At 41.0% G+C, this 27,319-nt stretch overlaps 1 protein-coding gene across 2 annotated transcripts; it reads right to left on the bottom strand.

Annotated features, from left to right (window-relative positions):
* Positions 1 to 1,238: 1,238 nt before the first annotated feature.
* LOC104303526 (cytochrome b-245 heavy chain) lies at positions 1,239 to 25,508 on the bottom strand. 2 transcript variants are annotated; one of them, XM_009904160.2, is made up of 13 exons: positions 25,178 to 25,508; positions 22,398 to 22,493; positions 20,897 to 21,007; positions 17,387 to 17,471; positions 15,143 to 15,288; positions 13,619 to 13,809; positions 10,110 to 10,239; positions 9,240 to 9,332; positions 7,400 to 7,653; positions 6,947 to 7,109; positions 6,007 to 6,153; positions 4,452 to 4,576; positions 1,239 to 3,778 (listed from the first exon to the last, which is right to left on the bottom strand). In XM_009904160.2, exons 1-13 carry the CDS (start codon positions 25,220 to 25,222, stop codon positions 3,652 to 3,654), a joined length of 1,713 nt encoding a protein of 570 aa, XP_009902462.1. In that variant the 5' UTR covers positions 25,223 to 25,508; the 3' UTR covers positions 1,239 to 3,651. The 2 variants fall into 2 exon arrangements, with proteins under 2 accessions (XP_009902462.1, XP_054021759.1); XM_054165784.1 differs by lacking the exon at positions 9,240 to 9,332.
* Positions 25,509 to 27,319: the final 1,811 nt, after the last annotated feature.

Here is a 27,319-nt window from a genome sequence, read left to right as displayed (position 1 = left end):
GAAATGCAAAAATGAATCTGTGGTTCATGACAAGTAATTACTCTGGCTTCTGTCTGTGGAACTAGCTCTGCTGTACACAGTAGAACATGAAGATCTTGATCCTGTCAATGATTATAACCTTTAGCATCTTAATGTATGCTCCTAATTTCCTTTGAGCATATATATACCTATGTGTTTGAGGTGTCAGGGCTTACATTTGACTATGAATGCTACAAAGAACTCACTGGAAAATAATAAAAAATATAAAACCAGTCAACATTCACCTGCTATGTATACTCCAAAACAGAGTAAGGTCCTAAGAAGTATTGTCATGAGACTCTAACAGGATTTCTTGTTTGTTCAAAAGCACCTTGGGTGTCACAGGCAGCTTTTGGGTTGTTTTTCTGCTTCTAATTTGGTTTAACTCACCATTTGAGGAATGAAAGGCAGAAAGTTCCCCACCCAGCAGAGAAAGTCTTGCACCACTGAAAAGAGGAAGCCCTATTTTGCAACCAGGGTGGTTTCCCCTGGGACATGCATGATGGTGAGTAGCATTTTTATTGTAGGTTAAAGCTTAGGAAATCTTAGATTCCATTTGCCTCTGTGTACACTTTGCAAGTGTGTACCAGGGAAGGAAGGATGACCAGATGAGAGTACATATAGAATCATAGAATCAACAAGGTTGGAAAAGACCTCAAAGATCATCAAGTCCAACGTGTCACCACAGACCTCATGACTAGACCATGGCACCAAGTGCCACATCCAATCCGCTCTTGAACACCTCCAGGGACAGTGACTCCACCACCTCCCTGGGCAGCCTATTCCAATGGCTAACAACTCTTTCAACCTCAAGCTTAAACTTCCCCTGGTGCAGCTTGAGACTGTGTCCTCTCGTTCTGGTGCTGGTTGCCTGGGAGAAGAGACCAAGCCCCTCCTGGCCACAGCCACCCTTCAGGTAGTTGTAGACAGCACTGACTAGCACCCAAGCTAGATTATTTTTTATGTCTGTATTTCAGTGCTACCCATTTTACTCATATATTCCTAGATTTGATAATGCATGACTTGCTATTTTAGCAAGATTTAATATAATAAATGCTTGAAATAATCACAGAATGGCAGGGGTTGGAAGTGACCTCCAGACATCATAGACTGCAACCCCTCTGCCAAAGCAGAATCATCTAGGGCAGGTCACACAGGAATGCATTCAAATGGGTCTTGAAACTCTCCAGAGGAGACTCCACAGCCTCTCTGAGCAGCCTGTTCCAGTGCTGTGTCACCTTTACAGTAAAGAAGTTTTTCCTCATGTTGAGATGGAACTCCCTTGTGTTCCAGTTTCTATCCATTGTCCCTTGTCCTATCACAGGGCACCATTGAAAAGGGACTAGCACCTTCTTCTTCACACACACCCCTCAGATATTTATAGACATTAGTAAGATCCCCTCTTAGCCTTCTCTTTTTTTTTTTTTCCAGGCTAAACAGCCCCAGGTCTCTCAGCCTTTCCTCATAAGACAAATGTTCCAGACCTTTAATCATCCTTGTAGCCCTCCATTGGATTCTCTCTAGTATATCTCTGTTCCTCTTGACCTGGGTAGCCCAGAACTGGACACAACACTCCAGATGTGGTCTCAACAGGGCAGACTAGAGGGGAAGGGGAACCTCCTTTGACTTGCTGGTCACACTCTTCTTAATGTACCCTAGGATACCAGAAAGAAATAGAAAAGTTCTCATCTGCTTATTTTTTTTTAGTATGTTTCAGGAAGACACTGATTTATTAATAAGCACAGAATTCATTTTTCTGAGTCTGAGATGACAATCAGCCTCTGGTACAAGTATGCAAGAGGTTAAGGAGAGTCATTACAATTGAGTAAGGAAAGATCACTGGAATTCTAAGAATAAACATGGCAACATTTAGAAAATAAATGGGTGAATTAAAATATATCACCTCCAAGACTTCACGTGAAGCTGTCATTTCACAAATATGCTGTCTCTGTTAGACCCCTTGCAATTCCTCTTTGCCCACTTGCTAACTGCATAAAAGCCTTCAAAATCCATTAATTAAAAGCAAAGGTAAATATTTCAGTGCTTTCTGCACAGGATGAGAGCTGTATTATATTTCAGTATCAGTATTTTCTGTTCCACAGAAGAAGTTCCTATAATTCTGCTTATGCTCTGTTCTAATTTAATAGGTGTGCTTCAGTCAGAATGATGTAGATTTAAATATGGGGTTTCTCCCTTTTTTTTTTTTTGAGGGAAAGAACTGAAAAATTCTCCACCAGCATTTGCCAGAAGTTGATACTAATAACTTGGAGGCTGTCCTGAAGTAGCGTGGAGTGCCTGGATAACATTTAAAATGCTGTGAAGAGAGAACACATCCTGTCTGGCAAGTGGAGTTTTAAAATATGCTATGTGCAACCAGATGGCTATGCAAGCTTGTCTGAAATTGCCAGATAGCATTTGCTTCTGTAAGAACGTGTCAGCAAGGGTTTGTGCTGTGTAGGAGCTATTACAGGGCTTGGCTGAGGAGTTTAGAAGTCACTAACAGTTTAGTAGACTGAACTGTGTGGGGTTTTCAAGGCTTTTTGCACTTGTTTCCCATTATTGTTTTCTATGCTGCTGGTTTTAATGCTTTTCTTTCCTCTGCTGTTGGTATTAGAAGTTTTGGTTTCCCTCTTTCTTTCTTTTGTTTTTCCCTTCCCTTTTTAAAAACCTATTATCTGTAGTGTACATACTGAGAGAAGTATGTACAGAAGTACTATGTATATATGTAAATAATATATATGTATATATTCACAGAAGCACTGTGCTGTGCATGGGTGTCTTGTTCACAGCAGAAACTTTATTCATAGGTATTCCAGCTACTGCCCACGTGATTATTGCTTTCTCTGTTTCATTATCAAAGAGGAACAGATGAACAATAGGGCCAAAAGCACTGTATGCACTTAAGAATGCTTCAGAAAATTACCAGTATTTAGCAACAAGTTTTATCAGCCTTCAGAATCAGAAATGGCAGTCTTGAAACCAGAAAATCTCTTCTTGTTTGGCTCGCTGCTCTGTGATTTTAAAGATGTGACACTTGAAAGTGTTATAATCAGCCAAGAGATGGCTCACAACCCATGGGACTTGGTTTGACTCTATCCTCATCAGCCCAGGCAGGGGTGGCACTCAGAAATCCAGGTGGTCCATTTCCAGTTCTCTGCTTTCCTGAAGAGGAACAGCTGCCTGTGTTATCTCTTGGACCATTTAGGTTTGTATTTGGAAGCCTGAAAGATGCTGATGTGAAGGAGATTTCCTAATAGCAAGCATTATGCTTTATTCTGTAATAGCATTAAGCCTTATGGGTATGAATTGGCTCCCAAATGCATATGGCTGCCTAGAGCCTTCAGCAGTCATTATGAATAATAGGAGTGGCAGTTAGTTGGGAAGAAATCCCATCACACAAAGAAAACAGAATTTTACCAAACTGACAGCACCAGGAGGGCAGTGCAAACTTTCCCAAGGTAAAACTTGACTCTTTAAATCTAGCACGGTGCCAAAAATAATTCCCAAGAAGCAAAGGGATTTGCATTAGTGTAGCTGAGATTAGAAGCTGGGCTGTCCTCCCCAGACTCCAAATAGAAAAAGGAGATCCAGTCTTTAGACTTTGTATCAAATGGCTTTCACATGCTTTGGGAGTTAGAAATTTTCCTTGTTAAAAATGAAGTGTACTCCTCGTGGGTCAGCTTCTGAGTTGCTGATGCTCTGCTTGTTGAGTGTGTCAGCTAGGCCCTCAGGTCCACAGAGAAAAACACCTATTCTGGAGCTGTTAAGAAAATGAAAATATGGTCAGGAACTAGGTATGGAGCAGCTGGGTGTTTCCTCATGTAAATCACTCTTATGTTCTGTAGGTTCTCCATCACATACAGGAACTGAAGTAGAACTGTATTCTATCCCTTAAAACTTGCAACCCCTCAAAACTTGCAAGGCGTTTACTCCTGCTTCTAAAAGAAATGGTGGGTTAAATCTCAGCTCAGCAGAACCACTGAAGACAGTTTTATTGACCTCAGTGGAATGAAGGAAATAGAGCTTCAAAGAGCTTACAGCATAAATTCTTGAAAGGAACTGTTCCTCTTTTTTTTCTCTCTAATTTTGGATGCTCATCACAAGGTCATCCATATTCATTTTTTGGTTTTTGAGGTAGAAAGTATTTTTGGAGTTATTGAGACATTCCTATCCTTTCTGTTAGTAGTTAGACGCTCCATGAAGTACCCCACCAAAAAGGGATGATTTGTTCTGGGGGTTTGTTTGTTTGTTTTAATTGTAGGTTAAAATGATGTGGTCAAGACCATAGACCACATCCATGCTGAACCAATACCTGGAGATTTTCAGAAAAAAAGAATGTTCCTCCAATTTTAACAGCCACAGGAATAAGACTGTGCTGTTATGGCATTTGCACAGAGGAAGTCCACAGATCCTATCAATTTGTACAGATTTACCCAGGATGCTGTCCTGCGATAGTTTTGAACTCATTTTCCCAGTTAGGTCTTCCATATAAGGTTTTCTGTTTAAGGCCTGTGATCACATCTTTCTCTTCATCGTGATGCACTACAAAGTGAGTGGCCTGTGAGAAACAAAACACCAAGGACGATGTAAAGGCAGAGTTAGATATGGCAGCATTATGTTCTGTTAAAAAAAAAAAGTAAATAATGTTGATGCACACTGAATTATTTCCTGATTGAGATTATGGAATGAATGGTAATTAGAAAGGAAAGCTAACACTGGTGCTGACTGTCAGTGTCTATCCCCTCCTTTTCCCCAGACTGGGTTATCTCAGTAGTTAAAGCTATAAAGCATTTGACACAGCAATTAATTACATTTCATAGACTCATAGAATCATTAAGGCTGGAAAAGACCTTTAAGATCATTGAGTCCAAACATAACCCAACTACCATGACCACTAAACTATATCCTGAAGCACCGCATCTACATGCTTCTGGAACACCTCCAGGGATGACAACTTCACCACCTCCCTGAGCAGCATGTTCCAATGCCTCACCACTCTCTCAGTAAAGAAGTTTTCCTTAATGTCCAATCTAAACCTTCCCTAGCACAACTTAAGCCCATTTCCTTTTGTAATGAACTGCTTTAGTCCAAGAACTGCAAAATAAAGCTGTAAGAATGAACCAAAACTTCCCCTTTAGGTACAGTAATACAAGTCCCTTGACCTTAGTGATGTCCTGACATTTTGAGCTCTGGAAAGTTTGATCCATATGAGTAGGTCTTCTCCACCCTCCCTATGCAACTTTCACACAGTGCAGCTAAGCTAAGTAAAGCCAGGAAGAAAATATGTGGTTAAGGACATAAGTTAAAGCCTTGTGCAATCCTGCAGCACTTGTATATGAGAAAAAGGTTACAGGTAACTTTCTCCTCAAGCAAAACAAAAAAAAGTATGACTTCTCTTCTTCTGTTCCATTTTTTTCCCCACTGCATGCGTGGTAACTTCTTATCTTGCTTCCACCTTCCCTGTCCATCTAGCTGAGCTATAGCACCTTAGGCACATGGTGAAATTTGCAACAGTGAGATATAAGTAAATTAAAACATCACTAAAAGTAGCAGACTGAGCACCTTTCCTGACTCAATCACACATTTTCATGCAGTTCATGGAAGAGCTGCTCCTTTTTATCCTCAGTCACCTATATGCTTGGGACCAGATAGAGAACTTGAGAGTCCTGAAACAAATATGTCTGCCATTGCTTGAACTTGGTATTGCCTGTCTTAAGAGATATTTGCATGGTCAGCTAAGGTTGCTGCTGTGAGGAAAGACTGCTTCACAGAGAGTACAGCCAGAGTAAACCAGAAAGGAAGTCAGAATGCATGTTAGGAGCTGATCCCATGTAGCTTCTCATGGATAACACATGCCTGCATTTAAAACCTCTGAGACCCAGACAGAGGCCCAGGATAAAGACCATTTGAACGTTTCCCAAAGCATAACAGACATGCTGACATCAACCTCATTGCATATGTAAGTGGTGTTTTCCACCCTGTTATTACCTGAGATTCATCCCAGCCTGTAAGGTAGATGTTGTAGCTGAGAAATTCTGCGTTATTCCTCTCCTGCATTTGAGCCTCCAGAGACTGCAAGAGGTCAGCAAACCATTCAAAGGCATGAGTGTCCCTGCAAAGCCAGTAAAAATAAATCTGGAAGAGACAAGAGTGAGCTGTCAGGGGACATAAGCACTTTTAGTTTTCTGGTTGTATGTCTGCTGACAGAATGAGGATTGTGGAGTTCCTGTAGAAAGTGGCCTGACCACTTCAGTATATAGGTAGGCTGGTATTGAAGCTATTCAGGAATTTTGATGCTGTGAGGGTTGCAAAGCAGAATGAGTGAGTACAAGAACAAGGAAACATCTTTCTATTTCTCATCCATCAGCAGGTTACATTATTTAGTTAATGATGTTTCCCCACTTACATCCTTATAAAACCATTTATTAGGATATAAATTAATGGTTTAGACATAGACTTTATCTTCCTGCCTGCTGGCAGGCAAGATAAATTAAAGCAGGTAACAAAACCAGTTCTGTACTCTGAATACCTCCCCACACCTCTGCACAGGGGCTTTCCAGGGGCAGGATGGGGGAGGAGGATGGGAGCAGTACTCTTCCACTGACATAAAGTTGCTCTCTGTGCTTAGGGAAGGAATGCAGTATTTGCATGGGCTGTATTAGTGCTTCTCACGCAGACTGAACAGCATCTCCACTGCAGGTAGAAATCCCTAGGGCCACAGCCAGAATCTGCATGTGTGTTTTTGCTCATAGGTTATTTTCCCTTTCATTCTGTTTTAGGTTTTGACACTCCTGTTTCCCTGCCTGCTAGTCTTGTGAAGTAACTGGACTTGTCTCTTAGGACTCACATATGCCTCTTCTGGGGCCATTTTGCTTTGGGCTGTCAGCCCTTGAATGATTGCATGGGTTCTGGGAAAGAGGACATGTACCTTCTTGAGTTTGAGGTTGGTTGCATCGTGGCAGTATTTGTACCAGACAGACTTGAGTACAGATGCAAAGGGGGTGACCCCTATTCCAGCTCCAACAAGCATAACAGTTTCATATCTGAACACATCCTCACTTGCTGTTCCAAAGGGGCCATCCACAGCTATCCTGGAATTGAAAGTACACTTAATAAATCAATAGAAAATATTTATGAGCACCATTTAAAATAACAATAAAAAGGTAAGATATTTGTCTGCTATAATGAATTTTTGGGATGAATACTAGTCAGCAAAATATGAGGTGGGGTTAATAGGAAGAAACTGTAAAGAGCCATCTAAGGATGATATCTGTGATGGAAATAGTTAAGCATTGTATCATAGGTGCTGCCAAACCAGTAGAGCAAAAAATAAACTGTCATAGGTGTTGGTCATTTTATCATGGAAAATCTTTGTACACACTTGGGCAACTTCCATGCCTCCTGGAATTCTTGCTTATCACATCCACAGGCGTTGAACAAGCCCTCTGTCCAGTCTCCTACAATACGGACATGAATGCTGAAGTAATCCTCTTCTGGAGCAGAGGTTAATGTAAATGGATGCCATTCCAGTTTAGACACTGCTGGGCATTTGACAAAAATATATTGCCCAACTTCCATCTTGAAGCCCTTCTTCATCATCTGGAGCTCAATTGTCTTGAAGGGATGAATGACCACCTAAAGGGGGGCAAAGGAAAACAAAGGGAAAATAACAAGGCTGTCTTCACTGTTCATTGGCTGTGTCTGCATCCTCCATCTTTTACATCATCATCTGCTAGCAGGGCAAGGTGAAGTTCCCAGACAGAACTGTGAGTGAGGAACAGCACCTGACAGATGAAAAACTGGAGATGGTGAATTTTTGGTTGAAGTATTTTTTCACACCATGCTTGCAGCCAGTCCAAAAGGGACAGGTCAGATTGTCTCATCTTGTAACACATCACCAGATCCATGTGTATGCACGCTGTTAATTCCAGAGGCACCTTACACAGTGGTACACACCATGAGGGTGGTGGAACACTGGAACAGGTAGCCCAGGGAGGTGGTTGGGACCCCATCCCTGGAGATATTCAAAGGGAGGCTTGACAGGGCTCTGGGCAACCTGCTCTAGTTGAGGATGTCTCTGCTTACTGCAGAGGGGGTTGGAGTAGGTAAGCTTTGGAGGTCTCTTCCAATCCAAACCTTTCTATGATTCTATGATAGTGTTAATGGATCTGGCTGTATATATAGGGGCAAAACCATAGAGCTGTCACACAGATAGGGAATTGGACACATAGTACCACTGGAAACCAATGTTGTTATGGCTGTGAGAACTGTAATATGGGAATTTGCATTCTGCCTGCCTTTAGCCAAGAATAAATAGAAGCAATCTTTTAGAAACAAGGCTAGTATTGCCATCACTACGAGTTTTTAATCCTAGAGTTAACTGCCAGGGTTATTCTCATTTTTCATAAGAGATTTGCAAGATGGAGAACTAAGGCTCTCTATCTGTTAATGCAGGTATCAATGAGAGTGCTTAAGATTGTGGAAGAAATTATCTGCCGAGATAATTTCAGATGCCATAGACATATGGTGTAGAAATGGCTCAGAGATACTTTGTTAAAACTACCAAAAAGCACCCTAGTATATAGGAGCCTTCCAACATGTCAGCATTGTTCCAGGACATAGTAGAGTCACCTAATGTCATCCCCCAAACCCTGCTATGATTTGAACAGGTCATGTCAACAAGACGCAGCACAGTGCCATGAGAGGAAGTTACACTGGGAAAGGCCAAGGTAGTTTTATTTGTTTGAGCTTAGTGCCATGCTAACTTGACTGTCAGACTTTTAGAACCAGGATTAATATCTCTGCAACATACCATGGGGAATGGAAGCTCAGCATTAGCTTTCCTTGCACAAAACAGGCACCTCCTAACTATCCTTTTTCAGGAGTAATTTGTTCTGCTGAAAAAAAAAGAACTAGTATTTGAGTAGCTCTGAAAACTAAGATTTGCTATCTTAAATTACTCTTAAGGTTGTGGTATTTCTACATTGTTGAATTTTTCACTCAATAGAAAGAAAATTGATTTCTCTTTCCTGTACCTTAGCTAATGTCTTCTTCCTCTCTTTTAGGGGTAGGCTACACTTAGGGGTTAGCATCATGACAGCAGCCAGAAGATTCTTTTCCCTGATGACAATGTCTGTGGTGTAGGAGCTGCTGACTCTGCTGCACCTTTTGGAAAGTTTGGTAATGTTTTGCCTGGTGTTAAGCATAGCATCAAAACATACCTTTGTGATAACAACCTTCTGCTGTGACCTCCACAACCGCACCAACCTCTCACACAGGTACAGAAACATGGGACCTATTACCCACTTCCATGTCTGTAAGCAGAATAAGATAAGAAGTCAAATTATGATGATGGAAACTTAAACTAAATCCAGTCCTGGAAATATTCTAAGCAGAGATGAAATTCAAGTACTCTAGGCTCTTGGAACCTTTAAGAGCTATGACACCTTCAAAACTACTTGTCAGAGAGGGAAATTCTTTCACTGTTGAGAGTTGCAGTAGGCATTTTAGTTGCTACTAGAGTTACAAAATCACTCATGGGAAAATATCTTGCTGTAGGTGTCTAAAAATTAAGGTAACTAAGTGAAATATGGAGTAAAGTTCTGAAAGTATTATTGACTCAGGACCATGTTACTGCAGGAAAAGATGTTGCTTCTGTTAACAGATCAGGCTGAAATGTGAACAACCAATCATCCTGGTTAGTCAATAAAAGCTGAAGTTTCAAGTTGTATTTCCAGAGGCATTAATATTCTGTTAATGATCATTAGTCCATTAATAATGCAAAACCTTTTATAATATGAATTACAGCACTCTCTAGAAATCCCCACAAGCCACAAAATACATTTTGTGTGAACAGTTCTCAGACACAATTTGCTCTTTGTAGTCATTTTACAGAACACTGCAAGTGGGCTGCCTGTCTGTCTGTGCTTATAATCCATTGTGTTGAAATCTCTTGCTTTATTTAAACTGCCACTGAAGAGCACTGTGGGTTACATAGCTGCTTTGCTACATCAAGTGCATGAGTTATGTAACAAAAAGAGTAAACTGTAAACATTTTCAATTGGATTTACACTCAAGGCAACTGTTCTTACCATAGGGGGATTCCCTGAAAACCTGGGGATTGGGCAAGCCCCCTTCTTTCCCCAGTGAGTGAAGTTCTTGTAGCAAATCTCTGGATTATGTTCATCCAGGCTCTCATCTGTCTGCCCCCGTACAATACGTCTGGAAACAAATAAAAACCATCAAGGCAATGAAATGAAAATTAAGGCATCCATCCCTTATTTTTATTCTATTCATCTACTACACTATTTATATGGAGTTCTGGACCTCTGCAATGCTACAGCTTTGTCACAGCTTTACTGCTCCAATCAACTAACAAAATTGCTATTTAAGTGATAAAAATAGGGAGGAAATACTGACTGCAAAATGAGGTAAGGAAATGAGAGGTGTGTTCATTACCATTTGCAGGCTGTGATCAGAATAAGAAAAAATCATTCTCTCCAGAGCTATCTGAAATAATAGAAATAATTTTTTTTCTTCAATAAAAACAAAACCTGGAGTGACCAAGGTAATCAATTTCCTAGTGACCAGCAAAGAAATTCTTTCTGTTGTTTATCTCAGAGATCTGGAGGACTCTTTCCTACTTACATTCTTCCTCTGACCCTTCCTGTCCTTCTAAAGCTGTGGAGTAGCCATTCAGTTGGTTGTGAATGAACACAAATGCTTCTCACCCAAAGCAGCTGTGCCAGCTACACCAGCTTATGTCAGCTGATGATCTGGCCTCTATAATTTCACTTGGTTAAGATTTTCTGTTTGGTTTATTGTTGTTGTTTGTTCTATTTTTGAGAAGCCTGATTGCTCTGGTTTCAGCAGCCTGATTGCTGTATTTCCAGTGGCAGAGCTAGTGCTGAATGACAGTTTTTAAGGGGGAAAATTCTGATCTTCACTATTTCCTGTCCCTCTCTGGAGTTCTGCTAAGCTCAGAGGTACATGAGAATCCCCAAAATGATGTCAATTAGTGGGATGAGGGTTGAAGCAGAGAAATTGACATTAAGATCTGATGACTTTCCCTAGACACAATCCAATTCTGATCAGGCTGTTCAGTTTTATGCCAATATGATTTAGTTGATACTTTCTTCCCATGACTTCTCTTTCTGCTATTCTAGTTCAGTTTCTGTTAACTGGACTGTGTTTCTGATCTTTCAAAAAACCCATGGTATCTAAGTCCTATGTGTGCCAGATATATGAGAGGATTATGAGAAAGCTTGTGCACTGTCTTGAATGTTAAAATATTGCACTGGTCAGAAATATTACTAATGAACCTCTTCCTCATTAAAAGTTTGATAAACATCCTGCCAGACAAATAAAGGGAATGAATGACACTGTCCCAGGAGCATCATGAGTTGCACTGAGTGGGAACATTACCAGTTACAGCTTACTTCCCCACTAGTGACAATGGGTTCAGCTGCCCTCTGGGATGAGTTACGGGAACAGGAGGAACCCATTTCCTGCCACTCCTCACCCCATTGCTTAAGCAAAAGCGGTCCTGAAGGTTTTTGCTTTACCCTATGCTCCCTTCGAGGTTTGACAATCTCAGTATCCTGTATAAAAGAAAGAAAATACTTTCCCTTATTACTCAGTGTAGATGTTCTTCCAGTACTGTAATTAAGCTTTCAGAAGTGTAGGCTTATAATTACTTCTTTTGCTGCTGAAAGTTTAACTTTAGCTTTCAAGGCAAACTAATCTGAATCTCAGCACCCTCTTGTCATGGTTTGACACTGGTGCCTTTAAAAAAAGCCCTAGAATTGGGTCCTCCAAGAGGACCAGAAAGGTCCAGGGATGGACCAAAAAAGTGTAAATTGTTAATTCTATCCCATAATTCTGCTATCTCTTTATAAGCAGGCTGTACAATTTGTTCTTTCTCTGGAAGAGATACTAACGTGCTTCTGCTTGACCTTGGCTGCATTGTTTTGGCTAAGTCTAACGTCCCTCTGCTCCTTTCTCTTTCCCTTTTGTACAGGGGGTAAGGGGGAGGCAAGGAGGGAGAAACTAATAGCTTCCCCTGGTCTTTGACCAGGGGGGTTCCTTGTGCTGTTTATTAATTGTAAATATCTGTAACTATTGCAAATACTGTATATATTTGTACCTATTCATTGCATTCCATTGTAGTTTGTAGTTTTGCTTGTAAATACAGCTTTCATTTGCTTCCACCTGAGCTGGTCTGGCAAATTTAAAGTTGGGGGTGGAAATTTCAACCCACCACAGTGTATGACACAACCTTTGGTCTTCTGATGTAAACTTACATCTGTCCTTCTCTGTAATGTGTCACTTTGAGACTCTCAGATCATACTTGTTCCATAACATCCATCTTTGCACACCTAGGATGCTTTCCTTGAGTGTAACAAGCCTTCCAATTTTTTTTAATGTATTGGTAGTTTTTCTAAACTCAAAATGTCATTATTGCCTTTAAGGCCAAATAAGTGAGGGCACCGAGTTCACAGACAGAAAGCATCCTTTCTTCTATAGATAATAATATTTCTGTGCTTATTTCCTTTCAAAACCAGCTGAACTTCTCTGACAACCATGTTCAACTCCACTGTTGCCCAAATTCTTGTCTTTTCAGTATGGTGCAATAACATGGTGGAAACACACTGAATGTGAAAGTAAGTAACATGAAATATCTGCTCCTCATTGTGCTCTAGAAAGAACAATGCTTGCTTTCTGATACCATTGTGCAGTCACTGCTGGGGCAAGTTTGGATGCTTTGACAGTAATTATACAATATTTGCTGCAGGAAACATGCTGCTGCTTTCCTTCAACAGGTTTTGCACAAACCTTCTTCTGGTTTTGGAAGCTGGAATGAAGAAATATGCTGGTGGAGATTCTCATCTGCCTTCTATTTTTGTTCTTCCTGTTGCAGTCTCATATTTGTCTTTTCTCTGTTACTATTGGACTGAGAGGAAGTGTTTTTGAATAGCCATTTGTGCTAGGCATTTTCAAAGCACACTTTCTAGTGCACCTAGAATTTCTTTCAAAATGGGCAATAAAGCATAATTATGAACAATGAAATGTGGCTTGGATGCTTTAATTGGTTTTTTCCTCTTTACCCAGCACTTCTGTGGTCTTATAAAATGGAACTAAAGTTCATTTTTACTAAAGTTGCCATTTAATCTGTTCTGAAATGCTGCAGATATTGAAGTTCATCCAAGTCTTAAAGACAGATCCATGGCATTATAGTTTTTATTTCCCCAACAAAATTCCAGACTGTATATCGGTCTTATTATCAGAACTGTGTATCAGTTCTTATGCAAATGTGTGTCATGCAATTCTTTTTGTGAGAGAAATACAAATTAACAGTTAGGAACAGGAACCTTATAAAAGCTTGTAAGTAAGAGCTTAAGTATGCCAAAGTCTCATAAATCCTTATGCACATGAATAGGTTGTTACATATATCAGTGAGGGGCTCTTGGCTCTCAGAGCCTCTATTGCCCTATCATCACCATCAAAACACCCTACTGCTTAAAGTCCCTATTATGTGTGTTGAGAGCAATACATTAAGATACAGTAGTTATCATGTATTGTGATAAGTGTGACTACTCACCCAGCACCATGGATGACAAGGCCAATAAAGAAGATGACAAAGAGATGGTGGGTGTACCAAAATACTTCAAAATAGGACCTTCGGATGGTTTTGGTGGATGATGTGATGATTAGGATGAGGGCCAGCGTGATGACAACACCAGTGAGACCAGCCAAGTATGTGAAAGCCACATAGAGGCCTCCCACAGGATTCTGTGAAATAATTGCACACATTGGTCTGAGGAAAGGGTTGTATCAAAGAGGAGCCTCTGTGCCACTTGCCAAATCCTTCACCTTGTTGCAAGTCTTCAAGTCATGCTGTGTGAATCTGTCTGTGAACAATGCCAAACTCCCACTCCAGTTTTGCTACAGTGCAGATTTAGCTTCACTAAAGTATATGGAAGTAGAGAGAAGAGGATTTCCGCTGATTCACACTCTGAACATTTTAACTCTGCCACAGCTCAGCAATTTGAGCATGGGGAAGGTGAAAACATTTGCACAGTCCTTTACTAAAATCTGGAATTCTACATCCAGGGTTAGGGAACAAAATTAAAACTCTCCTTTTCAGTGGCATTGTGCAGCTATGGGTCTTGTAACTCATACACAGACAGGATGCTCAGTGCTTTTGCTTTTTATGCTTTTGGTAATTTTAGTTTTTATAACCAGAGCTTAAGCAGACCAAAACTTTTAGGATGCTTTTAGATCAAAACTTTTGCCTTAATTTCTGTGTGCCTTTCTATGTGCCATGCCTACCCTAGTCAGAAGACTGCTTTACAGGGTATTTGTGTTGACATCATCTTTTAAAACTACTTTGAAATCCTCTGGTGAAAAAAATTATTTAAGTGCTCCTCGAATTATGTATCCAGTTCTGGTGTCCCCAGCATAAGAAGGACACAAAGCTGTTGAAATGAGTCCAGAGAATTGCCATAAAGATGATCCAAGGGCTGGAACACCTTTGCTGTGAGGATAGGCTGAGGGAGCTGAGGTTGTATAGCCTATATAAGAGAAGACACTTGAGGAACCTTAGAGGTGCCTTCCAATACCTGAAGGGATCCTACAGGAAGGCTGGAGAGGGAGTTTGCATAAGGGTGTTTAGCAACAGGACAAGGGGAAACGGTTTTAAGCTGAGGGAGAGTAGGTTTAGACTGGATCTTAGGAAGAAGTTCTTCAGTATGAGGCTGGTGGGACTCTAGAGTAGACTGCCCAGGGAGATTGTGGATGCCGCCTCCCTGCGGGTATTCAAGGCCAGGCTGGAGGGTGGCTTGAGCAGTCAACTCTAGCTGAGAGGCATCCCTGCCCATGGCAGAAAGGTTGGATTAGATGATCTCTAATGTCTCTTCCAACCTAAGCCATTCTGCAGTTCCAATTTTCAAAATTCAGCAACAATATTACTGATAATTACCAAAGAATGAATCACACAAAGTTTTGCTGCAGGAGGGCCCAGACCCAGATTGTGCACAACAGAAACAGGCACTCTGATCAAATAGTTTTGTATGAACATCTAACCAAGTGTAATAAGGACTCTTCACAGCTCAATGTCACTTACCCCAATAGTTTTTCTAAAAAAGTTGACATAGCTCTCATGTGGCTTATCACCAAGGCTAGAGAGTGCAGCTGCCAGAGTGCCTTCCTCTTCAACACGGGCTTGCACGCTCCACTCCACGTTGAATAAATGTGCAATGGTGTGAATGGCTAGGAGTGACAGAAAAGACATAAGCAAGGTTAAGCACAAGATACTCAGAGGGTAATCACTCAGCTGTTTAGGACAACACTTAAAACTTTGTAATCTTTGTCAACAGCACCTTAAAACCTCTGCTACTCTCACCCTCTTCTTTCACAATTTGGGATGACTGATGTGTTTTACTGTTAGAGATTTACCATGGAAGGAAAGAAGTTCCGGTGGTGGAACACTGGAACAGGTTGCCTAGGGAGGTGGTTGAGGCCCCTCCCCTGGAGGTATTCAAGGTGAGGCTCAACGAAGCCCTGGGCAGCCTGATCTAGTTGGGGATGGCCCTGCTGACTGTGGGGATGTCAGACTGGATGACCTTTGGAGGTTCCTTCCAGCCTGGACCATTCTATGATTCTATAAACAAAGGAAGTTTCCATGATGCCTTTGTTCAACCAAGACTTTCAGCAATTGAAGTGGTAGTACCTGAATAGCTGGATAATGAAGAATGGGATGGCTTAAATTATTTGTTAGGAGCATCCAAGATTTCTGTAAAAGAGCCAAATAGCAAATTTGGATCTCTTTGCTATCACATTTGCTGTTGGTGCTTTGTTCTGCTGTACTGCTAATAATCACTAAGAATGTTCTTTGCTGAGCTGGGTGCATCCATAAACCTACTATAGCTAAGGAGTTTCACACTACTTCCACCACACATTATTGTACAATGCTTTTCTAAACATTTCCCCTTTTGCATTACCAGATACTTATTCACCTTCAAAAGAGAGCCTAATGGGTGTAGATCTAACACTCCACAATAATGCAACCTCTGCTGCAGATCTCCTCTCTGGCTTTACATTAACTGCATTGTCCTGCTCCTTTTCTATGAAGTGGTGATGAGATTTCAGCCACAACTCAGAAAGGGAACCTGCTCAGCTCAAGTAATCTACTGATACAAAGGCGGTTCTAGGGTATGTGATTCATAAGGTACTTGCATTGAGATGTGACAAGTTGGACGGGATGGAAAAAAATACAGAGAAAACAATTTACAAAATGAGAGATAAAAGAGGAAAACATTTCCATGGCTTGTCCAGGGTTTTTTATACCTTTTTCTTTCATAATTTCTATTAGTTTCAGACATGACAGCTAAGAAATGTCTAAAGAAGAATTAAAGCCAGGGTATCTGTTTTTCAGGGCATTGCTAAACACCCTTTATTAATCAGTGTCATAACTGTTGCTGACAGTTCATGGGTTGGGATTAGTCTCCCCCCCCACCTTCCTCCACCACATCAGTGGCTGCAGATGATGATGGTTGGACTTACAGAATCATAGAATCACTAAGGTTGGAAGAGACCTCAAAGATCATCAAGTCCAACCTGTCACCACAGACCTCATGACTACTAGACCATGGCACCAAGTGCCATGTCCAATCCCCTCTTGAACACCTCCAGGGATAGTGACTCCACCACCTCCCTGGGCAGCACATTCCAATGGCTAACAACTCTCTCTGTGAAGAACTTTCTCCTCACCTCCAGCCTAAACTTCCCCTGGTGCAGCTTGAGACTGTGTCCTCTTGTTCTGGTGCTGCTTTCCTGGGAGAAGAGACCAATCCCCTCCTGGCTACAGCCTCCTTTCAGGTAGTTGTAGAGAGCAATAAGATCTCCCCTGAGCCTTCTCTTCTCCAGGCTAAACAATCCCAGCTTCCTCAGCCTCTCCTCACAGGGCTTGTTGTCCTTCTCTGGACACATTCAAGAGTCTCAATGTCCTTCTTAAATTGAGGGGCCCAGAACTGGACACAGTACGCAAGGTGTGGCCTAACCAGCGCTGAGTATAGGGGCACAATGACTTCCCTGCTCCTGCTGGCCACACTAGTCTTGATGCAGGTGATATTTGAGGTATTTTCCAACCTTATTGATTCTGTGATTGATTCCTGTGGCATTTGGCCTGCTGGGTGTTGGGTTCACTTTCAAATCCTGTCCTCTCCCATCTGCAGAGCTGTCAGGAATCATGCTCACTCCTTTAAGTTAACGAAATCAGGTCAAACTCCGAAACCTTAAGAAACTGATTCCCACCTTTATTCTATCTAAAATGCAGGAGAAAGCAATAAAGAAACACACAAGTACCAACCAGTATGAAGGGCAATCATCCATGCCACCATTTTGTGAAAGGTGAGGTTCCTGTCCAGCTGTCGTCTGACACGGGTAGAGCAGCACTTTGGGTTTGAAGGAGAAAACAAGTATTTGAAGACTATTTGTGATATCTCTGCATACTTATTTAAATGCAAGGACAAAAACTGAGGCCCTGAGCACAGCTGCTGGTGGTGTTGCTAGTGAAAAATCTAAAAATCATAAAGGTAGATAAAAATACTTTCCCCACACCATACTTCAGAATATGGGAATATGAGAGAATGTTTTAACATGTTTCATTGAAACAGAGTATTTGATAATGAGAAGTAACATAGCATCCAGTATATCTCATCTGTTACATGTTATAAACAGAAGGAGGGATCACAGTCTGCCATGGCAGGGTGACTGCTTTGGTAGAGATTCAAGATGCCACCTAGCATAGGATCCTGGTGTGGTTCACACTGTATAAAAGGATTGTGAAGTTTGAGTATAACTGTCTCAGGGAGCTTCCATCCCAAATGTGCTGGTCATTTATGGTTGGAAATACAAAGTGATTCCTTCCCTAGAATATTGGATGTACTTGCTGGACACTGGTTTACAACTTGTTGCTGGAATTACCCAAAGAGAAACAGAAATTATAAATAAATAAATAAAAACCTGTGGAGTACAAAAATGAAGAAGTTGGTTCTTAAGAGAAACAGGATGATAATTGCATTAAAAATGATGCCAGGTTCCTAACAGCCCCCATCTAAATTTTGCTGTAGTGAATGGAAGGTTTCCTGTAGCTTCAAGTTCCTGTGAAGCTAGCATTTGCTGTCTCCACACAGTAGAAAGCATGATTATCCTGTATTGTATCTTTATATTGTTTTTACTGACTGGCAAAAGGAAGAAAACTCTATGCAAACTGACGCAAATGTTTCCTCAGAGGAACTATGTGTGTGCTTCACACAACAAATTAAGAGAACCCAAAATATTCTCCCAGATGTTTGCAAAACATTAACTTTCTGGATGGTGCAGTAAAGTAAAATATCTCCAAATCTGACAGGGTGGAGCTGATCATCCCAAGCCATCAAGGATGAAACAAAAGAAGGGATGACAAAACACCAGAACAGTTTAATTTCTCATTTGTTCTTTACTTTGTGGAAGTATACCAGCAATGGCCTTACTCTTCCATTTCAGTCCACTTCTAAATATTTTATAAGTATCAATTGTACAGATAAAAAGATGAGCAGGAAACAGTTCTCTCCTTTAGTTATTCTCCAGCTGTGACATTGATTAAAGGGCAAACTCTAATGCTCTGGGGCTATTGCAATGACTTCAGTAAACTGTAACAACAGCCAGGAGAAATTTGGCCTTCTCAGTATCATGTACTTTGAGACATAATTAAAAGACTGTAGAATAAACTGTAGCACAGAGAGGGAGTGCCAGCTCTGCTCGACCACCTTGCACCTTACCTTTCTGCTTAGGAAGCTGAAGGCCAAGCAATGGCAAAATGCTGTACCTGGGTTCCGTAGCAAGGCTCTTTAACAACAGTGATGAATACAGCAAGAAAGGGCATGAAAAGACAACACACTTGTTCTTTCAATTAATAACAAACAACTTTGTAGTGTTTGATTTCTGGGTGGTAGGATGGGAAGGGCAAGACTTTCCAGCACATCCTTACTGAACAGTAGGTTTGAACAATTCTCCTCTCTCTCCAAACCCAATGACATTTCTGTTGGAAAGGCTGCTACCCTTTCAGTCAGTTGTGTGACATTTTAAGATCCTTCTTTTAAGAGATCCTCACAGGTGTTATGTGCAGAGCACAGCTAAACAGAGACCACAACAGAACAAGCACGAGCTGTTGTATCCCTGTGCTAAAGCCACCACAGTCCTGACACTGCCACTGTCACTCTGGCTGTGCATGTTCTGCTTAAGATACCTCCTTCTTGAGGTAATTCCTGCTTTATTGAGAAAAGCAACTGAAGTTAAACAAAATTCATCTGTCTTAAGAGTCCTACTTTATGCCTCTCCCTCACCTCCTTGCTCTTCCAGAGTCCTTCACTTCCTCCAACAACTTTGCACTATCGATTGCAAACTGCAGGCATGCAGCAGAAATGGAGACGTAGCTCTCTGCAGGGTTCTCACTTGCAAACTCAGTGTAGCCTGTGTGAGATTGTATCACAGTGCCCAGTGGCTAGAATGGATTCCTCTGATTCCTTGGAATCAGTTTTAAGCCTTTCAGTACTGTTTCCAGAAGGGTCTCCAGCTCTTTTATTGCTTTGACCTCAGAAGACCTCTGCCCAACCTGCTTTCAGGTCAACTCCTGTGAAATCTATTTCAGACCCCATGAAGACCTTGTATGATCAAGAGTTCATCAATATTTTCCATTTGCATTCATCCAATAGCAGCACTGTTTCTTACTAATTTTATGTTCATTACTGACTTCTGCAACCTGGAGAGTCAGCTCTGAATTTTGGCAGATACTAGTTGACCTTAGGGCAGGGGAAGAGCAACTTTAACCCTAAACTTTTCTTACTATTATTTTTCCTTTTACACACGTTTGGGGTATGGCTCTGCTCTTGTAGCATCCCAGAATCTGAAGGGGTATAGCACAAGACTGAAAGCCTGGTCTGTGCAGTTCCAACTTTGTACTCCTAAGCATTATGCCTTCAAAAGGCCAGGGCACTGACCTTACTCCTAAAGGTAATTTAAAAGTTTAATGTGGCAAACACATCTCATTCGTTCAGTCACACTAATTGTCATCAGGTACAGCCTGGGCTGTCTCTGATCATGTCCTTATTACTTTGTATCTCACTCTTTACACCACGGCACGCAGTCTGTGTTATTTCTGTTGTATCATCCAGAGATCTAGATTTCAAGGTTGTGATACAGCCAGAGCAGTCTCTTCATCTGTCACTTAGAATCAGTTGTCCTTTCCTTAGGAATGGTTCCTCAGTGCTGCATGTAACATTTGCTTTTGGGAGCTAGAAGCAGTCAAAAGGCCTGTGAACTATTTCATCCCGAGATGAAAATGCAGCTCAGACAAGTAGGAATATAATTTATGAACCAGCTGAAAAAAAAAGTCCCATCTCAAAAGTCTTCAGAAGACTACATTTACCTTAAGAACCGAACATGTGAAGACAGAAGACATAGGGCAGGATGTCCAGCTCTAAACGGGTCAACGCCCAGTGCTGTCAACACAGTGAGAAACAAGGCAAACATGGAAGCACCACCTATGGCTGCTGCCAAGTGGAAGAAGGACTTTGCACCCAGGGCAGTATGGTGCCCAGGAGGCAAGGAAAAAGGGAAGACTGGAAGGAGGCTAGTTCAAAGCTAACTTTCAACAGAGCTCTAGACCCATCGGAATATAGATCTCAGTCTTGCCCATACCAAAACTCCAGGCTTATCTACTTCTTAACTAAGGACATCCCCAAAGTATTTCTGGGGAACTTGGATGAAGCTGCTTGGTACATTTGCAAGGCTGCTTAGGCTCCCTTTCATAAATTTTGAAATTCTTTCTTCATCTTACCGCACTTGATCCTCTGAGGAAGGAGAGCAAGTTTCGACATACTGGCAGCAGAATCAGCATGCAATTGAAATTCAGACAAGCTGCAGGGGCCCTTGCCAGAGCCAAAGCACGCTGTAATTGGAGAGATACTGTTATTAAATGCCTTACTTGAGACATTATCCAGGCATATAATTTATTTATATATTATATCACAACTTTTCAGTAGTGTGAGATCTAAAGGTACTTAACAATATTCACATTTCAGAATGATCATGCTCTAGCCAAGTCAGTGACACACATGCAGGCAGAATACATCCCCCCTCAGAGAGACACCAGTAAATAGTATGGTTGTACAAAACACTTGTCATCATATCTGACAATCAATTGCCAAACACAGACACAAGGCTAAGCCATTAGTAGAGTCCCAAGGCTGTAAAGAAAGTCTCATTGCTGTGGTTTCAGTTGGCTGGGAGATTACAGTAGACAGGACAGCTTATGAAGAAAGCATTTTTATGTTCTGTGGTGTCAGTGAAGGAAGTGTAGGGAAATTTGTTCCTTCATCTTTTAGGAATATGCTCCCTTAACATTGCTCTTCACATCTTGAATGATTTCAGGGTTTTGAACAAAGGCTGTTTGAAAGAAGGGAATGATGACCATACTACTCCAAACACAATGAAGGGAAGACAAAAGTAGTATTGATGTTTGCTCTCCTGGCATTGGTTGGGACTCTTTCAGGTTTCAAAACACAGTTACTGACTGTGGGATGTTAGGCTGAGTTCTAGTTATCCAAGCACAGGTCTCCATGACTTCAAAGGCAACTGCACTATGATTGCAAAGGACAGAATTTGATCCATAGATAGGAGGCTGTATGCAAAATGGGATTTCATGGCCTGTTGAATTAAACCACATCTTTTCTATAATTTGAAGCTTAGACTGATTTGTATGTCTGATCAGCCTTTTAAAGTACAAGAACAAATTAATTTTCTCTGTCAATTAGTCATGACCTGTGGTAGCTTCAGAAGCAAGTTTGTAGTAGAACACTTAATGTTGCATTAACCAGTTGGACGATATTGAATAGCCTAGGGTCCAGAATCACTTCACCACTTCACTAAAGTTCACACACTTGATGAGTGTGTGAATGATGATTGTTTTTCAGAGCCATCAGCTTTATAAACTATTCATGCTATGAAAAGCAGTAGCAAGGGAAATGGTTGCACAATAGTTTAATGACAAGGTAGTATTCATCTTTTGCTTAATTAAGCAGCCACAATTCCCACTCACTTTAATTACCAGGAGCATAATAGTTACCTGAAAACACCTTTAGAATAGGATCTCTCTATTTTGCAAGCAGTTTTCTATTCAGAAGCATTAAACATCTGTCAGCATTCAGTTATCTGTTTGGATGTGACTTTTAACTCCTGCATGAACCTGCTGCTCCAGCCACTTTAATGCTCTAGGTTAAAAATTGCTATGTACTCTGTCTATGCCATGATAACCAAGATAATACATGGGTCTTACTTACGCCAAGGAGTACTCTGGTGTAGAAGAATTTTGGTGGGATATCATAGGCAAGGTAGTACCACCAAAAGAGGAAGACATTCAAGCCCAGCCACACAAGCTGAAAAATGGAACAGGAAGCTTGATAGTTTGTTTTTAGAGATCATACATCAAAACTTACATGTGGTTCAGTAACGGCCAACCAGCTCATTGTGCCCTCGCTTTCACAGAGAGGTGTACTGTAGGGTATGAAGGGTTCAGCAGGGGCAACAGAAATTTTTCTGGTGGCAATGGTGTCTGATGTGCACACAGGAGTGCTAATAAACCAAAACATAGCAATGGATACATGAAACTTCTGCACAGCTCAAGGGGTTTGGACATGATTGTACAAGAACCATTGTATTTTGGATGTTTAGCTATGTCTGTGAGGCAAGCTGAATCTCCAAACATCATTAAAGCTTAAAGGCCTCTTACAAATGGCAGTTTCTCAAACATACTAACCTATGTTAGAGGAAGACTTAGGAGCTGTGACAAAGAAGCTTGAAATCCAAATATGGATGGTCTAAATTACACATATAGCCTAAATGAGTAGGAGGTGCTGAAGATTTGAAATCAGCCAGCAGGAAATATTGAGCACAGGGCACTTGGACAGTGCCTAAGCTATCCAAAATTTGGTTTCTTCATAGCTGTACTGTGGTATTGTCTCACAATTGCACACCCTATGATGCAGGTTTCTTTAATGAAAGAGAAGTTATTAGACCTTCTCAGACCTACTTTTCAAAGCCCATCTGACCAAATTGGTCATAGTGAATCTGGGCATCTGCCCTCCTGATGCTGATTGACTGATTTCACATCCTATGGTGAAACCAATCTGTCAGTGAGCCCTCAGTCCAAGCACATTGACTAGGTGGTGTATGAAAACAGAGGAGATAAAGTCTTAGAACTGGGAGAAATACCAATCTCTGTTTATAAGTTAAGGATGCTAGAAACTGTGACATTGCAGTCCTTCACCCTTCCTAACCCATATGTTTTGCTAGTCATTTGGCCCAGCAGACAATTTAAAAAATTTGGGATTAGTTTATGTCTTGAAAACATCTTACCCTTGTGGCATAAATGCAGGGAAATACAGGGATTTCCACCATGCTAAGGCAGTGTATGGGAAATCCCCAAATCCTCATTACAAACTAAGCCCATCTCAAGATTAAATGCTTAGGAGACATATTTGAAGTGAGAGTGTGCCACTCCCATGTACTACAGTAGCCTGACAGCGGGCCCAAAAAACCAAGAGGTTTGCCATAATCTTTGATGGTCACTCACAGTTATTCTTGGTGCTGACCCACAGGGGACACAGACCCTTTGAAAAACACTATGGTGCTCTCTGGCTTCTTGGGTTGAGTGGGAGAGTTAGCAGCCATCCATGCTCTTAGCTAGGGCCAGTGGAGGCAACATAGGCTTGGGTTAAGGCTGCCATGTTTCTGTTTTGTTGAGGTACATCAATAGAAAATTGTGTCTGTCCTGTTTCTTTCAAATGCTGGACAACTCTGTACCTAGGCAACATGCAACAGAGCTGGAGAGCGCAATGCAGAACACTTCAGTAAGGCTTCAAGTGACCTGTCCTTTTAACTGGTTTCTTCAGTGACTTCATTAGTATTTTTCCCTATTAGCTGACCTTGCAATAGCTTTGAGTCTCTAAAAAAAATATTCCTTATTCCTCTTTCAAAATAATTTTTTAGTATTTCAGTTCTGGTGGAAAAGAAAAAGAAGCCAGAATTCACCTCTCTGCAGTTTCAACTTCAAGTCACTGAAGGAAACAGCACACACAGTTACTACTTTTCAAAGCACTGAAGTGCCAGGTTCTGTTCCCACATCTACAGTGCAATACCACATTAATTGTTCAAACCAGCATAAATATTTTTTGCATAACTATTCATACTTCAGTGAACACAAATACATAAGTTCTATGCCCTTTTTTTCCTACCTCTCAATGATTTGCATCTTCTAACCACGCTTGGCAACAGTATCTTAACTGATAGTACACTTTGGTGTTATATATGTATTTGTGTATATATATATATACATATATTTGTATATATGCATATAATTGTACACCTATAGCTCTTGTATCACATTGTGAAATGAAAAAAAAAACCAACAAAAAACCCCACTGAAATATTAACTTCTGTCTTAAGTTTTCTTCCAGGAAGACTGCACTGCTTTACTCTTTAGCACTTTTAAATGTGACTGGGATCTTTGGTACTTTTATATCTTGCTCAGGATTAACTTAATGTACTTTCACAGCCCCTCTGTGCAAGCTGTGTACAAACTCAATGCAAATATTGTCTTAATGAAGGATTCATAAATCTCTGCTCTAAATTCAGGAATCTGACTCTAATACAAATTTCATACCAATCAAGACACTCTGCTTTCGGTTACATCCACTGTTGTTTATGAAAGTGCAAGAAAGGGTAGTTGCTGTAACTGCTTTCTCCGATGAAGCACACACAGTTAAGTGAGATGTAATTGAAGTCACTGCTGCACCCAAAACCCCCAGCTACTTCAATATTTCTAACAAAGCAAATCAAAGTTAACACATGATCACTCCTCAGTTGACAAGGAAGCCTACAGCAAGCGAGATAACAGACAAAGCTCCTTAAAAACATTATTCTCTTGAAGCATTTCACAGCACTTGCTGCCTTAGTTTCAGCACAATCAGATGAATCATTCATTTGCACAGCCACAACTGCTTTATACAGCTTTCTGCAGAACTTTTTACTGGGCACAAATCACAACAAAAATTGTACTTACAACGACGAAGATGGACAGTCCTTCATTCTCCACCCAGTTACCCATGATTGCCTGAGACGAGCGTGCACAATGGCCTGGTTCTTTCTGGGACAGTGTCTGTGTCTTCTCTCATAAGGAAGTGAGAGCAGAAGCTTGCAGCAACCTGTTTCCTTTCTCATTCATTTAGGAAATAAGTTAACCATTGAATCATATCCATAGTTCTGGTTTAGACATCTTTCTATCGTCTTCACATATAACCTTTCACATTTCAAATGCATATAAACTGTTGACATAGAGTATTTTTTTCCCTTGTGATATATAGCTACATAACTGGACAGGTTTCTGCTAAAAAAAAAGCATTGCCACTTTTACACAGCTTTCAATGCTGAAATGTAATAGAGAAATAAGTAAACCATTGAATCATGCCCATAGTTCTGGTTTAGACATGTTTCTATCATCTTCACATACAACTTTTCATAATTCAAATGCATATAAACTGTTGATCCTTGTGATACAGGGAATTAAAAGAAATAATATAACTGGACAGGTGTTCTGCTAATAAAAATATGCACTGCCACTTTTACGTAGCTTTCAATGCTAAAATGTAATAGAGAATGCACAGAAGAATTCTCTTCTCCAGTTTCTTTCTTTTTTATCACCCCAGGTCTGAGTCACTATTCCTGCTGATCCTCTCTCATAAATAATCACTAGAACTCTTTATCTTACAGTAATTCAATGTCCACAGAAGCTTCCAACAGTAATCTAGCACTCCTCTTGTCTGGTACATGTAAGCCTTGCTACTTTCTCTCTGTTTGGGCCAAAACTGAGAACATGTCTCACTAGATAGACTATTTTTCATACTTTGCACTCTCACAGAGTCCCCAGCCACATAAGAAAAAATAAATAAATAAAGCAATAATTTTGCTTTTGTGATTAGAGAGAAAGATGCAGAAAATTGCCCAAATTAGTGAACCGCTAACAAAGGCAAGAGCTGGAGGGGTGAGATGAAACCTATGTGACTCACATCCACCAGAAAAGTGACACAGTTTACCTTAATCTGGACTCATTTAGAAACTTGCTTTCTTAGGGCCTGATTCTGGGCAGTGATGAGACATTTGGTCACAATGTAAATGGGGAAAATGCCTATGTGCTGGTTAGCAGATCTCTTCCTACCTCTACTTCCAAACATACTACTGCCCTCACTAAATTTCTCCTGGAATATGGCCTCCATAAGGTCACATAATTACAAAAAAAACCCCACCACCTCATATATTTCTATGGGAACACATAGACAAACACAGCTATCTGAATGACATAGATGACTTCTGCATTATTATTCCTTCTAGTGATCTAAAGCTGTAAGGGCTGAAACATAGCCCAGGGATGAACAGCAGTCCCTCACCTCTTCACATAAGCAGTTTTTCAATCATCTTACTTCACAGAAGCCTCCAAAGCTTCAGTAACTGAAAACCTAAATGAAGACTTCAAAACTTTCTTAAATGGAGTTTGCAGCAACTTCATTTGACAGGCTCTGTGATAGGCCAGGCTGTCATCTGCTATCAGTCACACTGATCACCATCCCAAATGAATGTCAGCAGAGGGCCTCATCCCCTTAGCCTTTGGGAGGTAAACAGTCGTTAGGGAAGAGAAGGAGGGCAGTGAAAACTAGCCCATTCTCCCTGCCCAGAAATGTAAGTGCTCTCACAGCCTTTTTCTTCCCCTTAATTCAGGTTTCCTACAGCTTCTCTGGGGTGATCAAGTGCTGGCATTCAGCATACTCTGAGCTTTGGCAGCCCTGCCTTGCTTGGAAGCTCCTCAGGCACCAGAGCCAGGGAAAAATAGATTTACTGGTTCAGGAAGTTTCTGGCAGGCCACAAATGCAGAAGGGGCTGATCTTAGATCAGTCAGGGCAGTCACAAAGTCTGATGTCCTCTTAACAGCCTGAATATAGGCCATGAAACAGTTATGTCAGCTGTTTCCAATCTAGCGGTTATCAAATGCACGTAGCTGATCTCAATGCCTGAACTCAAAAGGGAGGCTAGAGGTGATGGACTCTTCAGAGCTACCTGCTGTCTGTAAGTTTTTCCATTCATTTCAAAAGTGATGAGACAGCACACAGCAAACTTTAACTGGTTGCTGCAAGTGACAGGTGTGGGTAGAACT

Source organism: Dryobates pubescens, chromosome 12, assembly GCF_014839835.1.
Source record: "Dryobates pubescens isolate bDryPub1 chromosome 12, bDryPub1.pri, whole genome shotgun sequence".
NCBI lineage: Eukaryota > Metazoa > Chordata > Aves > Piciformes > Picidae > Dryobates > Dryobates pubescens.
Note: the sequence above shows the minus strand (reverse complement) of the source record. Positions and strands in the feature narration are given on the sequence as shown.